This window comes from Scyliorhinus canicula, chromosome 8, assembly GCF_902713615.1.
Source record: "Scyliorhinus canicula chromosome 8, sScyCan1.1, whole genome shotgun sequence".
NCBI lineage: Eukaryota > Metazoa > Chordata > Chondrichthyes > Carcharhiniformes > Scyliorhinidae > Scyliorhinus > Scyliorhinus canicula.
In genome coordinates, this window is record NC_052153.1 from 11,169,794 (window position 1) to 11,185,287 (window position 15,494).

The following is a 15,494-nucleotide window of genomic DNA, read 5'->3' on the forward strand; positions in this document are numbered from 1 at the left end:
GGCCACCCAGGGGCCTCTGAGGGTCTGGAGGACTCCCCGGGTGCCGTTCTGCCTAGTCCACGACTGTACAGACCAGTACTAAATGGCGCCTGGCTGCAGCCTCGTTAGGTTGGCTGGTAGATCCTGGGACGATGGTAGATCCCGGGTCAGCCTGTCTGCATATGTTTAAAAACTATATAGGCGTGCACCATTTGGTCATGCCCCTTTGGACAGGATTCTGATTCCGACACCTCTTGGGACTTGGGTATATCCCGCAAAGTGTAAAGGCTGCCAGGAAGAACGTGGAAGGCCTCTCCCAGGATCTACTGGCCACGTTGCAGTATGGCCAGCAGATTACGGCCTACATGCAGTTTCTTAAATTAACACACCAGTTCCCATTAAGCAACACTTTACATGAGCATGCAGCTCTCGTTCCACTTACACAGACAGGCAAAATTTGCATTTAACGAAGCCATTTTTCTTCCCTTAGGGATTGTTGTTTCCAACATCTGCCTCAGTGGCAACTTTCATGACCTTGATGATCAATTTGCACAGCCTTATTTTCGTAACTCTTCAGAACAGTACTCTTTTTCTCTCACTCTGAGCTCCGCCCGTCCTCTCAAACAAAGGTTCTCTCGGGTTTCCAGATTTGAACCTGTTACCATTATCTTGGTTGACTGTCCACTCCCATTTATACAAAATAACAGAGCTGTGCAATTTATATGCAGCTAACCTTCCATTCACAGACAAATGGGTCATCAGAACCTGTGATCAAACGAGGTTGCCCTGAATGGCAATGGATCTTGAGTAGATCATCCTGGCTGTACCGGGGCATCCTGTGTATATCCACTAACGAGGTTAAGTCTGAATGGGACAAGGTAACTCAGGCTGTGGGCGTAACCCTCTGACTCTGCTGCTAGCCATCTTTTTCCTCAATCTGTTTAACCCCTAAATGCCCTGGCGCATCTTGGACCCTATCTCTGGACCTAAGTCCTAGTGTCTCCCTACCATGACACTGTCTCAACCTCTCATGGCTTTTACATTCTCCTTCAAATCTCCTCTTAGTTTCTTTTCTGCTCATAAAGACCTCTATCAGGTCACTGCTCACCTCATTCTCCCAGCTGAACCTGAAGCCCGGAAAGAGCTGAGCCTCCTTGGATGCAGCTTTTGTGGAGAAGGCTGTTCGCATCTGGATCCTGCATTGAGTGGAACTCAGGCAGGACGTTCCTTGTCCATGTGTTGAGTGGACACCAAGGAATGTCATTGGGAATTGTTATGTTTGGTAACTGAAATGGTGGTTTGGTGGTAAGCATAGGGGCCTTCCAGGTAGTTGACCTAGGATTCAAGGTAATTCGCAAGGCACAGAGGTGAGGTGAGGAGAATTTTTCCCATAGCAAGGGTTAATGGTGTGTTAATTACATTGTTAAGATACACGGGTGAAGGGCACTGTTAAGTGCCTGGAGCATTTACAATGAGAGACTGTTGGGATACAGGTTGGTAGATAGAAAACATATAGTGCTGCATTCTTTGAATTAAGACTAGTATTGCTTCACAGTTTCATACTTCAGCTTTTAAAATGTATTGATTCATGAGATGTGGGCACCACTGACTAGGCCACCATGTGTTGGCTTGTTGTTCATAAAGCAGTGAGTTATTGTAATCTGGGTGGCCTGAAAGGGTGCTGGAAACAGATTCAATAGCAATTGTCAAAAGAGTGGGTAGATACCAGAATGCAAAATGTTTTATAGGGTTATGAGAGACGGAATTGGGAGTTTTTTAAAAATATTTTTATTTTCCTCCTTTTTTACATTTTCTCCCAAATCTACACCCACCAACAATAATCAGTAACAAACATTTAAAAAAAAAAAAATTTAGAGTACCCAATTATTTTTTCCAATTAAGGGGCAATTTAGCGTGGCCAATCTACCTATCCTGCACATCTTTGGGTTGTGGGGGTGAAACCCACGCAAACACGGGGAGAATGTGCAGACTCCACACAGACAGTGACCCAGGGCCGGGATTCGAACCCAGGTCCTCAGCGCCGTAGGCAGCAATGCTAACCACTGTGCCACCGTGCTGCCCATTCAGTAACAAACATGACAATCCCCACATCAATAACAACGAGTCCATCCTCCCACCAAACCCCAAACGTTAGCTTGCATGTTCACCTAAACAAATGACGGAATGGGGACTTGATAGCCCTTTCAATGGGACAAATGGCCTCCCTCTGTGATGTACTGTTTTCTCATAGAATCCCCACAATGCATTCAGCCCGTCGGGTCTGCACCAACCCTCCAAAAGAGCACCCCACGCAGGCCCACGCCCCCCCATCCCATCCCCGCAACCCCACACAACTGTTAAGGGGCACTTTAGCACGGCCAATCCACCTAACCTGCACATCTTTGGGCTGCGGGAGGAAACCGGAGCGCCCGGAGGAAACCCACGCGGACACGGGGAGAACGTGCAAACTCCACACAGGCATGTCACCCAAGGTCAGGAGCGAACCTGGGTCCCTGGCGTTGTGAGGCAGCAGTGCTAACCACTGTGCTGCTGTTTTATGATTCTATGATTGCAAATTCATGAGCTTTAAGAACCTTTCCTGCTGTAAAACAATGAGCAAGTTATTAGCCCTTATTTCTACCTGGGATGGTTGGTCTCCATTTCCAATTGATCTCACTAGTCTCTCTTGGGATTGCGGAGACTGGAACCATGTTATGATCAGGAGAGAAAACAATGGGACTGAATATCAGAGTAATGCTGTGCCAGCTGAGAAACCCGAACATTTCTTGCAAGCAACTTACAAGCGACAATCAAGGTCGCTGGCAGTAGATCGTCCCTGGTTATCCTGTTAATTCATTTTTTAGAGATTTCCTACTTTCTATCTCAATGGTGATTTTTAAAAAGAGTTCTGGGGGCAGCACGGCAGCACATTGGTTAGCACTGCTGCCGCACGGCGCCGAGGTCCCAGGTTCGATCCCGGCTCTGGGTCACTGTCCGTGTGGAGTTTGCACATTCTCCCCGTGTCTGCGTGGGTTTCGCCCCCACAGCCCAAAGACGTGCAGGATGGGTGGATTGGCCACGCTAAATTGCAACATAACTGGAAAAAATGAATTGGGTACTCTAAATTTTAAAATTTTTAAAAAAAGTTTTGGTTCCAATTTAGATTTTCCACTGCCAAGTGTGTGTCCAAACTATGCTGTAAATGAGGCTCTGCTTCCTCGATCCGTACCTTCTGTAAGTCCTCAATGGATTTCTCAGCTTCCCGCAGTTTTTCCCGAAGTACTCGCTCCTTGGCAGCGATTTGGGATTCTTCCCTCTCCAGTTGCCCTATTTCCACCTCGAGTCTGAAAGGAACCAAAGGAATGTGTGACTGTGCATGCATTTTTCCCAGCCCGTTATTGGCCACATGAGCGTTCCTGCCCTTCACAGAGGAAAAGCGGATGGCCTTACAGCCACGCTCCACCATATGCACAATTTGGTTCACTTCACGACAACTCTTATTTCTTCCACGGTTAGCTCCCTCTCAATGTTTCCATCCCTTTACCTGCGTCTTACAGCAGCCCGCGCGCCAAGCTTCTTCATACCAGATCCTAACTCTTCTGTTATCCCCCCCAAGCACACAACCAGACAAGGCCGTAAATTAGTCTTTAATATTCTTTAGTAGTTGAGACGAACGAGAGGCAATCTCAATAAATACTGAAAAATACGGAAGGAGGTGGACGCTGTTTCGCTGTTTCGATTGGTCAGGGGGCACAGTAACTACAATCCATCACCTGGACGTTCCCCATGAAGCCGTGCACCGTCCTGACTTGGAAATATATCGCTGTTCCTTCAACATCCTGGAGCTCATTGCCTGACAGCACTGTGGGTGTACCTACACCACATGGACTGCCAGCGCCGGCCCTAGGGTTGCTGGCGCCCCGGGCAAGCTGAACTTCGGCGCCCTTGGGGGGGGCGGGGCCGAGGGGCGGGAGGGGCGGGGCCGAGGGGCGGGAGGGGCGGGGCCGAGGGGCGGGAGGGGCGGGGCCGAGGCAGGGGGGGGCGGACCCGAGGGGGGGGGCGGACCCGAGGGGGCGGGCGGACCCGGGGGGGGGCGGGCGGACCCGAGGAGGGGGCGGACCCGAGGGGGGGGCGGACCCGGGGGGGGGGGCGGACCCGGGGGGGCGGACCCGAGGGGGGGAGGGGGGGCGGACCCGAGGGGGGGAGGGGGGGCGGACCCGAGGGGGGGAGGGGGGGGCGGACCCGAGGGGGGGAGGGGGGGGGCGGACCCGAGGGGGGGCGGACCCCGGACCCGAGGGGGGGGGCGGACCCGAGGGGGGGGCGGACCCGAGGGGGGGGGGGGCGGGCGGACCCGAGGGGGGGGCGGACCCGAGGGAGGGTGGGGGGGGCGGACCCGAGGGGGGGCGGGGGGAGCGGACCGAGCGGGGCAGACCGGGGGGGGGGGCGCCTTAGGGGAGGGCGGCCACCGCGCATGCGCTGGTTGGCACCGGCCCAACTGCGCATGCGCGGGACCCGAGTCTGGCGCCCCCCAGCACATGGTGCCCCGGGCGACTGCCCGAGTTGCCGGTGCCTTGAGCCGGCCCTGTGGACTGCAGTGGTTCAGCGGTTAGCACTGCTGCCTCACAGTGCCAGGGACCCAGGTTCAATTCTCGCCTTGGGTTACTGTCTGTGTGGAGCAGCACAGTAGCACAGTGGTTAGCACAGTTGCTTCACAGCTCCAGGGTCCCAGGTTCGATTCCCGGCTTGGGTCACTGCCTGTGCGGAGTCTGCACGTTCTCCCCGTGTCTGTGTGTGTTTCCTCCGGGTGCTCCGGTTTCCTCCCAGAGTCCAAAGATGTGCCCTTAGTGTCCAAAAAATGTTAAGTGGGGGGGTTACTGGGTTACAGGGATAGGGTAGATACCTGGGCTTCAGTAGGGTACTCTTTGTCGGGGCTGGTGCAGACTCAATGGGCCGAATGGCCTCCTTCTGCACTGTAAATTCTATGATTCCGATGATGATTCCCACAGTCCGAAGATTGGATTGGATTGGATTTGTTTATTGTCACGTGTACTGAGGTACAGTGAAAAGTATTTTTCTGCGAGCAGCTCAAACAGATCATTTAATATATGAAAAGAAAACACATAATAGGGCAAGACAAAGTATACAACGTAAATACCTAGACACCGGCATCGGGTGTAGTATTAATCAGGTCAGTCCATAGGAGGGTCATTTCGGAGTCCGGATTGGCCATGTTAAATTACCCCTTAGTGTTCAAAAGGTTCGGGGGGGGGGTTATTGGGTTACTGGCATAGGCTGCGTCTTGGGCCTAGGTAGGGTGTTCTTTGAGAGGGTTGGTGCAGACTCGATGGGCCGAATGGCCTCCTTCTGCACTGTAGTGATTCTATGATTCTAAGAAGGCAGCTCACCACCACCTTCTCCACGGACAAATAAAGACGGGTAAGAAATGCTGGCCCAGCCAAGTGATGCCCACACCCTGTAAATTAATTTTTATAAGAGGGTAAGGGGCTGATCACTTCGGACTGAAATGAGGAGAAATGTCTTCTCTCTAAGGCTTGTGAATCTTTGGAATTCTCGATCCCAGAGCGTTGTGGATGCTGCAACAGTGAAATACGTTTAAGGTTGGGATGGACAGATTCTTGGCTCCTCAGGGAATCAATGGAAATGGGGGAGGGGTAAAAGGAGTTGCAGTCCGTGATCAGCCATGACTGATTTAGCTCACTGGGCTAAATCGCTGGCTTTTAAAGCAGACCAAGGCAGGCCAGCAGCACGGTTCGATTCCCGTATCAGCCTCCCCGGACAGGCGCGGAATGTGGCGACTAGGGGCTTTTCACAGTAACTTCATTGAAGCCTACTCGTGACAATAAGCGATGTTCATTTTTTTTTCATGATCCTATTGAATGGCGAAGCAGGTTCGATGGGCCGAGTGGTCTACTCCTGCTCCTATATCTTATATTCTCATGAGCTCCACCCAGTATCTGCTGGCACCCATCTGAAGAGAAGTCTTATGGTCAGAACTACTTTGCTGTTTCGGGGTTGGGAGATGTATGCGCACCCAGGCTCCACAAAGCCTATTTGGGCTACTGCTGTTCTCTATCAGGGATTACGGCTGCCTCTCTCCCCCATGGACCTCTGTTGCTTTGTCCCACCTCATGCCTGGGCACATTGCTGCCCATGCCCCAGGATGGATCAGACCCCACTCCAGAAATATTGGACCCCTGTAACTGGGGTGGGGGTTTGGTGGGACTCTACCACTCACACCCTGTATTATACAAATGGAGTTTGATGCACGGGGAACAAAGTGCAGATTTGTCTTCAGCTTTGCAACCTGGGCTCAAGTAGACTGTTGAGGTGAACTCCCCTCACTCTGCTGGCTGAGAAGATGCTAAATCGTGGGTAACCCAGCTTCCTGTGGCCAAAGAGAGACAGCTTCAAACTACCCGTCAATTTGGACATGTCTACAAACCTTTGAAGGGTCGTATGGACGGATGATGGGGGGAAATTTAGTAATTAGACTGGGTTTTTATCATCGAGGCGGGTAGCGGGACTGGAGGAATTTCCCCGCTCGGTCTGCTTGCCTCTGGAGAAAGTGTTCACAAAGGGGGGGAGTTTCATTTTAGGGAGGGGGGTAGGCAGACGCTTGCTGGAGTTGGGCCCGCCACCAGCCCTGAAAGAGTTCGGGGGCAGCCTCAGGGTCTGCCAGGTGCCGAGGTGGGTTATTTAAAAGACTCCTTTATAGTAAAAGCAGTAAGGCCTCTAACCTTCAGTGGCAGAGGTCATCAGCGGTGTGGGCAACACTGCGAGGACTGGCCAGCAGTGCTGAAAGAAACTGCACGACCTCCTCAGGGTGGCCAGGGTGAGTAGGCAGACCTGTGACCCTGGCATTAACCCCTGACCCGCACATCCATAATCCCTCGATTTTGACGTCAGGAACGTTTCTCTTCCCAATCGCCTTTCCCAACTCCGGCATTGGCCGCAGGAGAATCCCACCCCTGGGGGGAAATTCGCCGACCCCCAGCAGGGTCGGAGAATCGCCCAGGGCCGCCGAAAATCCCGCCCCCGCCGTGGCAGAAATTCTCCGCCACCCGGGAATTGGCGGGGGTGGGAAACGTGCCGCACCGAGCGGCGAGCCCCCTGCGGCGATTCTCCGGCCCGCGATGGGCCGAAGTCCCGCCGCTGGGAGGCCTCTCCCGCCGCCGAGGTTTGAACCACCTCTGGTGGCGGCGGGATCGGTGGCGCGAGCGGGCCCACGGTGTCCTGGGGGGGTGGGGGGCGCTGGCCGATCAGACCCCGGGGGGTGCCCCCAAGGTGGCCAGGCCCGCGATCGGGGCCCACCGATCGGCGGGCGGGCCAGTGCCATGGAGGCACTCTTTCCCTTCCGCCACCGCCACGGCCTCCACCATGGCGGACGCGGAAGAGAATCCACCGGCGCATGCGCGAACCGGCGAAGGCCTTTTGGCCAGCCCCGGTGCCGGGCGCCGACCGTCAAAGGCCGCTGGGGCCGGTTTTGACGCCAGTCGGCGTGGTGCCAACCGCTCCGGCGCAGGCCTAGACCCTCAATGTGAAGGCTTGGCCCCCAAAGGTGCGGAGAATTCCATACCTTTGGGGAGGCCCGACGCCGGAGTGGTTGGCGCCACTCCCCTACGCCGGGACCCCCCGCCCCGCCGAGTAGGGGAGAATCCCGGCCCAGATGTCTTCTGAGGAGCCATCTGACTATAACAAAGTTGCTGGTGATTAACTCTGGGTGAAGAAATGTCTCCTCATTTGAGTCCGAAATGGTTTACCCCATATCCTCAGACTGTGACCCCTGGTTCTGGACACCCCTGCCACCTGGAACATCCTTCCTGCATCTACCCTCTCGAGTCCTGTTAGAATTTTACAGGTTTCTATGAGATTCCCCCTCATTCTTCTAAACTTCGGAGGGGGGGGGGGGGGGGGGGGGGGGGGAGTTCTCCACCAATTCTTCAGATGGCTGGACGGGAAACCCTGCCATATAAAATATCCTCGCTCATAAACCATCACTGAAGACAAGTTTTGGTTCAGTCCTGATGTCCTTCCTGGTGGATGACACAGCAATGATTGGCTCACATATGAAGAATGGCCCTTTGGCCAATGCCCTGGATTTGTGTTTGACCTTAGTCGAGGAAGGGAGAAAATTACAAAGGCCTCTGCGGCCAACATTTAAAGCCTCCTTCAGTTCAGCGCACAATGAAAGTATGATAAAGTACCTGGCCGATAGTTCCTAACCTCTACCTACAACACACGAAACCCCAAAACAGCAATGGCTATTAAGATCTATGAGTGGTCTGGGCAGAGTAGAGAGGAACTTTTCCCATTGGTAGACGTGTCAACAACCAGAAGACACTGATTTCAGGCGATTGGCACAGGAAACCATGGCGGCATGAAGGAAAACATTTTTATGCAGCTTGTGTGTGGTCAGGATCTGATCCGCACTTCCTGAGAGAGTGGTGTAGGCAAACTCAATTGTGGCTTTCAGAAGGGGATTAGGTAGTTGTCTAAAGAGAGAAAACTTTGCAAGGAGGGAAATGCGGTGGACTGAATTGTCCCTACGGAGAGCCAACACAGATATAAATGGGACCAAATGGCTTCCGCCTGTGCTGTCACCGTTCTACACCTCATGATTCTACTTCTGTAAAACTCCATACAGAATCCAGCAGCAAATTATATCCAGATATGGTAGCGATTCTACACTAGACAATGAAGATCCAGAATGTTTCCCTGCACCTCAAACAACTCAATAAAACAACTCAATCTCGAGTAGACTAAGGGCCGAGGGCTACATTTTGTTTTGTCCCACCAAGGGTTGCCTGAGGTCAATTACACGGCTCATAACGCCTGTTGGAAAATGAGCATCTGTCAGGTGTAACAGGTAGTGGTTCAGCTCCGAAACCCTTCATGGGAGATTGGTGCTCCGATCATTCAATATCACAATTAAAATAGTCACTGAGAAGGTCGTGTCAATTGTGCATGTGGTATTATCTCTGTCATTCTGAATGCCTGAGCAGTTTATGGCCTTTGATATCACTGAATTGCATCCAAAGGAAGTGGCTCAGTAATTGTGCCTGTCCGGAGGATGTCAAACCTCGCTTGTCTTCCGACTTTGGCATCCATATCATATTTGGGAATTAACTGAATAGGAACAGAGCCCCTAAAGCTATCCTACTAAAATAGCAAAATAATGTTATTGAAGGGAAGGGTTTAACCAGGTCAAAATGACAGGGCCAGTACTTGTCCATTGGTATAAATTAAAATCTGTTCGAGTATTTTTATGGACCTATTTCATTTTCTTAGCCGCGAGTTCCAAATTAGAATAATAGAATCATAGAATGGTTACAGCTCAGAAGGAGGCCATTTGGCCTCTTGTCTTTGTGCCGGCTCTAAGCAAGAGCAACTTCCCTTCATCCCCTCGACCTTATACTGTACTTCTCCATTTTAATTGATGCAAACTGAGATTTCCATTCAGAAGTGTAAATTTTCTATCGCAAGGATTAGGTGAAGCAAATAACATGAAGGGATTACAGCGCGAGGGAGAATGGAACAGAGGGAATAAAGGTTTAGGGTTGCTTTGAAGAAGGATGAGAGGAGATTTGTGCGCGGCGTAAACACAAACACATGCTAGTTGGGCTGAATGGTCTGTTAGTGCTGCGCGAATCTATGTTAAAGCACGTTTGCAAATTCACCTCCTTCTAAAGGAGCTTCAAGAGACCCATTACGGCTACAGGTTGTGTGATTCTTTCAGTACAAGGTATGTTACTGAGGCAACAGCAATAACAAAGAATGGGGACTTCATCAACAGAATATGTATGTAAATTAATAGTCTCTGCGAGGTGGAATGTTTTTCATTCAAATTGTATAATTATTATCACTCGGGGGAGGGGGGGATGAACGAGACATTTCTCCTTCCACAAAAAGTTAGTCTGATGTACTGGGAGCAGAAGAGTTAAAGATTGACAATACTACAATGTGTTCAAAGAAGCGGAATGATCTACAACCTTTCTCATTCATTCACGGAGTTTGGTCGCCGCTAGTTAGACCAGCATTCAATGTCCCTCCCTAATTATGCTGGAGAACTGGTGGTGAGTCACCTACTTAAATATAACTGACTGGCTTGCTGGGCCGTGTCAGGGGGCAGTTGTCAGTTACGAGGGGGGTTTACAAGGTCAGCAGACACCCATCCTCCAAGGACATTAACCGACCAGTTGAGCATTTACGACAATCCAGCAGTCATGTGGTCACCATTACTGAGGTGTTTACTCCAGACTTATTTAATTGATGAATTTAGATTGCCCAGCTGTTGTGGCGGGATTTGAACTTGTGACACGGGGGAGGGGGGGGGGGGGGGGTGGGGGGGGGGGGGGCTGATGCGACCATCAATTCACTCTGAGACATGAGTTGAAGTAAACCGTGGCTTTAATCGACTTACAACTGAGCCTGCCAGCGACTAGCTGAACTGAAGGCAGGCTTGCAAGACCGCAGCACTTTATACTTCCGGTTGTGGGCGGAGCCATGGGCGGAGCCAAGGGTGGAGCCCTGTACATGCTCCTCATCTCCCCCTGTGGGCAGAGCCGCGCAACAGCTCACAGATGGAGCCCACAGGGACACAGTGATATACAGTGTGAATTATGTTATACATTCGCCACAGGGGCGGGACCTTCCGGCTCTTCATGCTGGGGGAGGGGATCTTCCGGTCCTGCAGATGACGACCCACCCGTCCCCCCCTCCCCCAACCCCTGCCATGCTCACAATAGGAGGAGTAGGAGAATGGACCAGATGAATGTGTGGCTGGAGAGATGGTGTGGGAAGAGGATTTGGCTCCCTGAGATATTGGGATCAATTCTGGGGAAGGTGGGACCTGCCCAACAAGCTGGACGGGTTCCACCCCACCAGGACCAGGACCATTATCCTCACAGGGGTTCTTTGTCACAGCTGTATGGGGAGGGTTCAAACTGGAGTGGCAGGGGGATGAGAACCTGAACAGGGAAACACAAGAGAGGGAAACAAAGGTGGAGATGAAAGATCGAAAAGCAGAAAGTAAAAGTGGAAGGCAGAGGAACAAAGTGCATCAGCAAATCGGGCCAAAGTACAAAAGAAGCCATGTGTAAAAGTATTAAAAAGACAGGCCTAAAGGCACTGTATCTGAATGCACAAAGCATTCCCAATAAGGGTAGACAAATTAGCAGCATAATTGGTACGCACGGATACGATATGATTGCAATTCAAGAACAGCTTCTTCCCTCCTGCCATCAGACTTTTGAATGGACCTACCGCGTATTAAGTTGATCTTTTCTCTTCACCTTGCTATAACTGTAACATTATATTCTGTAGTCTCTCCTTCCTTCCCTAGGTACGGTATGCATTGTTTATACAGCGTACAAGAAACAATACTTTTCACTGTATACTAATACACGTGACAATAATAAATCAAATCAATTCTGATATAATTGTGATCACAGAAACATGGCTGCAGGGTGACCCAGGCTGAGAACTGAATACCATAGAACTATACAAACATAGAAACCTTATACCACAGAAGGAGGTCATTCAGCCCATCTTGTCCATGCCAGCCCAAGGACACCCAAGTGGCCTTTCTAATCCCAGCTTCCTGCAGCCGGTCCATAGTCCTGTAGCTCGCAGTGCTGAAGGTGCAGATGCAGGTGCGTTTTAAAAGAGTTCAGGGTCTCTGCCTCCACCACCAACTCGGGCAGCGAATTCCAGACTCCCACTACCCTCTGCGTAAAAAGGTTCTTCCTCATGTCCTGTCTACACCTTCGGTCCCTTATCTCGAATCTATGTCCCCGGTTCTAGAATTCTCCACTAAGGGAAACAATTTTATCCTGTCCATGCCATCTCCTCCCCTTATGATTTTGTACGCCTCAATTAAGTCACCCCTCAGCCTTCTTTGTTCCAAGGAAAATAACCCTAGCCAATCCAATCTCTCCTCATAGCTACACTTTTCCAGCCCTGCCAACATTCTTGCAAACCTCCTCCACGCTCTCTCCAGAGGAATAATGTCCTTCCTGTAATGTGGGGACCAGAACTGCACACAATACTCCAGTTGTGGACTCATGAGTGTTTTATACAATTTCAACTTTATATCCCTACTTTTATATTCTATACCTCAGCCAGAGGAGGAGAGTATCCCACATGCTTTCTTTACAACCTTGTCTGCTTGAACTGCTGCCTTTAGGGACCTGTGTACCTGCACGCGACGATCTCTCACTTCACGGACCCTCTTAGTATATTCCCATTTATTGTGTACTCCCTATAACTGACCTCCCTGAATTCATGCCCTTACATTTCTCTGTGTTAAATTGCATCTGCCACTTTATCACCCACTCCACCAACACATCTATATCGTTTTGAAGATTGTAGCTATCCTCTACACTGTCCGCCCCTCGGCCAATCTTTGTGTTGTCTGCAAATTTCCCAATCGTGCCCCCCAAGGGTATTTAATATTTAGGAACGACAGGCAAAAAGGAAGAGGAGGTCGGGCGGTGGTCTTAGTTAAGGATGAAATCAGTGCAATAGTGAGAGACGACATTGACTCAGAAAGTCTAGATGGAGCGTCAGTCATGGGTGGAGCTAAGAGCAACAAGGGGAGGAAAACATTAGAGGGAGTTGTCGATCGGCCTCCCGATAGTAGTGGTGAGGTAGGGGATGGCATTAAATAGGCAATTCGAGATGCATGTCACAAAGGTACTACAGTAATCATGGGTGACCGTAATCTACATGTAGATTAGGCAAATCAATTAGCAACAATACCAGCAGATGAATTCCTGGAGTGCGCGCGAGATGTTTTTTTAAACCAGTATGTTGAGGAACCAACTTGGGAACATGCTTTCCTAGATTTGGTATCATGCAATGTGAAAGAGTGAGTTAATAATCTTGTTGTGCGTGGTCCTTTAGGGAATAGTAACCATAACATGGCATAATTCTTCATTAGGATGGAAAGTGAAGAAGTCAGAATGGAAACTAGGGCCCTAAACCTAAACACAGGAAACAACAAAGGTATGGGGTGTGAGTTGGCTAAAATAGATTGTGGAATGTCACTAAAAGGCGTGACAGTGGATAGGCAATGGCTAATATTTAAGGAATTAACGTATGCATTGCAACCGTTATACATTCCTTTCTGACACAAAAACAAAACAGGAAAAGTAGCCCAACCACTGATTACAAAATAAATTAAAGATAGTATTAGATCCCAAGTTGATAAAGTAGCTAGAAACAGCAACAAACCTGAGGATTGGGAGAAGTTAAGAATTCAGCAAAGGAGGACAAAGAGATTGATTAAGAGGGGGGTAAAATAGAGTAATAGTGTAAACTTGCAAGTAACATAAAAGCAGACTGTACAAGCTTCTGTAAGTATGTGAAAAGATTAGTGAAGACAAATGGGCGGCATGGTGGCACAGTGGTTAGCACTGCTGCCTCGCAATGCCAGGGTCCCAGGCTCAATTCCGGTCTCGGGTGACTGTCTGTGTGGAGTTTGCACTCTCTCCCCGTGTCTGTGTGGAGTTTGCACTCTCTCCCCGTGTCTGTGTGGGTTTCCACCAGAAGCTCCGGCTTCCTCCCGCAGTCCAAAGACAAGCAGGTTAGGTGGATTGGCCGTACTAAATTGCCCCTTAGTAGGGTTACGGGGGAAGGGTAGTGCAGACTAGATGGGCCGAATGGCCTCCTTCTGCACTATGATACATAAAGTTCGAAATCTAAGAAAGGATATACTTGCTGTGGAGGGAATGCACCAAATGTTCACCAGACTGATTCCTGAGATGGCGGGATTGTCGTACGAGGAGAAATTGGGTTGACTGGGCTAGTATGTAGATCGTGGGTACCTCGCCTGGCGCCATTTAGCACTGGTGCCCATACTGGAATGTAGAAGAATGAGAGGGGGTCTAACTTAAAAATATATGGCACAATTTTCCCACCATGTTGCGACCCACGCCCTACCCGTTGCACCCGGTGCATCGCCGCGGGAGAGGGCCAAAACGGGTTTAATGTAGGGCCAAGCATGATGCACATGACCCGCTACGCCCAGCGAAATCTGGATCATGTCCTTACTGACCGTGGTCCAGATAATTGTATTTAAACGAGCCATTAGTCTCATTGAAGCATGCACTGCCCATTTGAGACTGCAGTCCCCTGGGAATCACCGGTCGCACCGGCAAGGCCTCACACCGGCTAGAGCTGGCCTCCCAAAAGGGCTACCAGACGTGACGTCCACGCAGTGGGGCTCGGAGGCCATTGGAGCCCCCAGGTGGGCCCCAGGCAGGGCCTGAGGTGGGCTTTGCTCATGAAAGGGAGGGGATGAATGGCTGGGGGGGGGGGGGGGGGGGGGCGATGAAGGGGGACTGAAAGGGGGGGGCAATAAAACATGGGTGACCCTGAAGGTGAGGGGGCCCTCAGTAACGCCATAGCAGGGTATGCTCACTTATGGGCAGCGATGCCCTAATGTCCACAAGGAAGGGTGGGTGTGGGGCCTCATCACCCTCATGCTCGTGTGGTGGGGGTGGGTGGGTGGGGGGGGGGGAGTGTCACACAGACCTTTAGTGATGGGGGGGAAAGGTTGACCCTCCAGAGCTGAGGAGTGGGCGGTTGTTGCCCATGTCTGCGGGTGGGTTGGTGTGGGGCACCCTCACTTTAAGATCTGGGCACCCCTTTAAAAAGGGCTGCCCGATCTCCGAGGAACCAATCCTTTTTTTTTTTTTAATTTAGAATACCCAATTATTTTTTCCAGTTAAGGGGCAATTTAGCCTGGCCAATCCACCTAACTTGCAAATCTTTGGGTTGAGGGGGCGAAACCCACGCAGACACGGGGAGAACATGCAAACTCCACACGGACAGTGACCCAGAGCCGGGATTCGAACCCGGGTCCTCAGCGTCGCAGGCAGCAATGCTGACCATTGTGCCACCGTGCTGCCCTCAAGGAGCCAATCTTGCCGGCAACATTCGTTCCCCACTCCAGGAAAAGTTCGAAGTGTGGGATTTTCCAGCGAGACGCTCACAAGCTCCCAAAAAATAAATGATTAAAGCCGCGATTTACTGGCTGTGTCCGAGACGTTAGATCCCGGGGGAGACCTCTTCACAGTAACGTCATTGCAGTGTTAATGTAAGCTTACTTGTAACATTAAAGGTGATTATTATTATTCCCTTCTGGGATTCCCGGTTGTCGTTATGCCTCGTGCGACCTAACGAGATCTCGCAAAACGTCGCGATCAGGACGGGCACAATGGGCAGGATCCAGACTTGCGGAATTAAGTGAGTTTAAAAGCTCACTGACCTTTGCCGATGCCAGATTGGACCTCGCCTGGCGCCATTTAGCACTGGTGCCCACAAACGGGGTTACAGTTTCAGGACACGGGATAGGCCATATAGGACTGAGAGCAGGAGAAACCTCTGCAGTCACAGGGTGGTGAACCTATAGAATTCTCGACTCCAGAAGGCCAAATCACTGAACATAGTGAAGAAGAAAATGGATAGACTTCTAGACTTTTAAGATGTCA

The 15,494-nt window shown here is 50.9% G+C and overlaps 1 protein-coding gene across 3 annotated transcripts in view; it reads right to left on the reverse strand.

Moving 5' to 3' along the window:
• The window catches only part of LOC119970129 (paralemmin-2-like), a 446,039-nt gene that overhangs the window by 245,156 nt on the left and 185,389 nt on the right, over positions 1-15,494 (reverse strand). For all 3 annotated transcript variants that reach the window (XM_038804197.1, XM_038804199.1, XM_038804201.1), the window contains one exon: positions 3,209-3,323. In XM_038804197.1, coding sequence (XP_038660125.1) covers positions 3,209-3,323 — 115 coding nt within the window. The remainder of the gene's footprint in view (positions 1-3,208; positions 3,324-15,494) is intronic.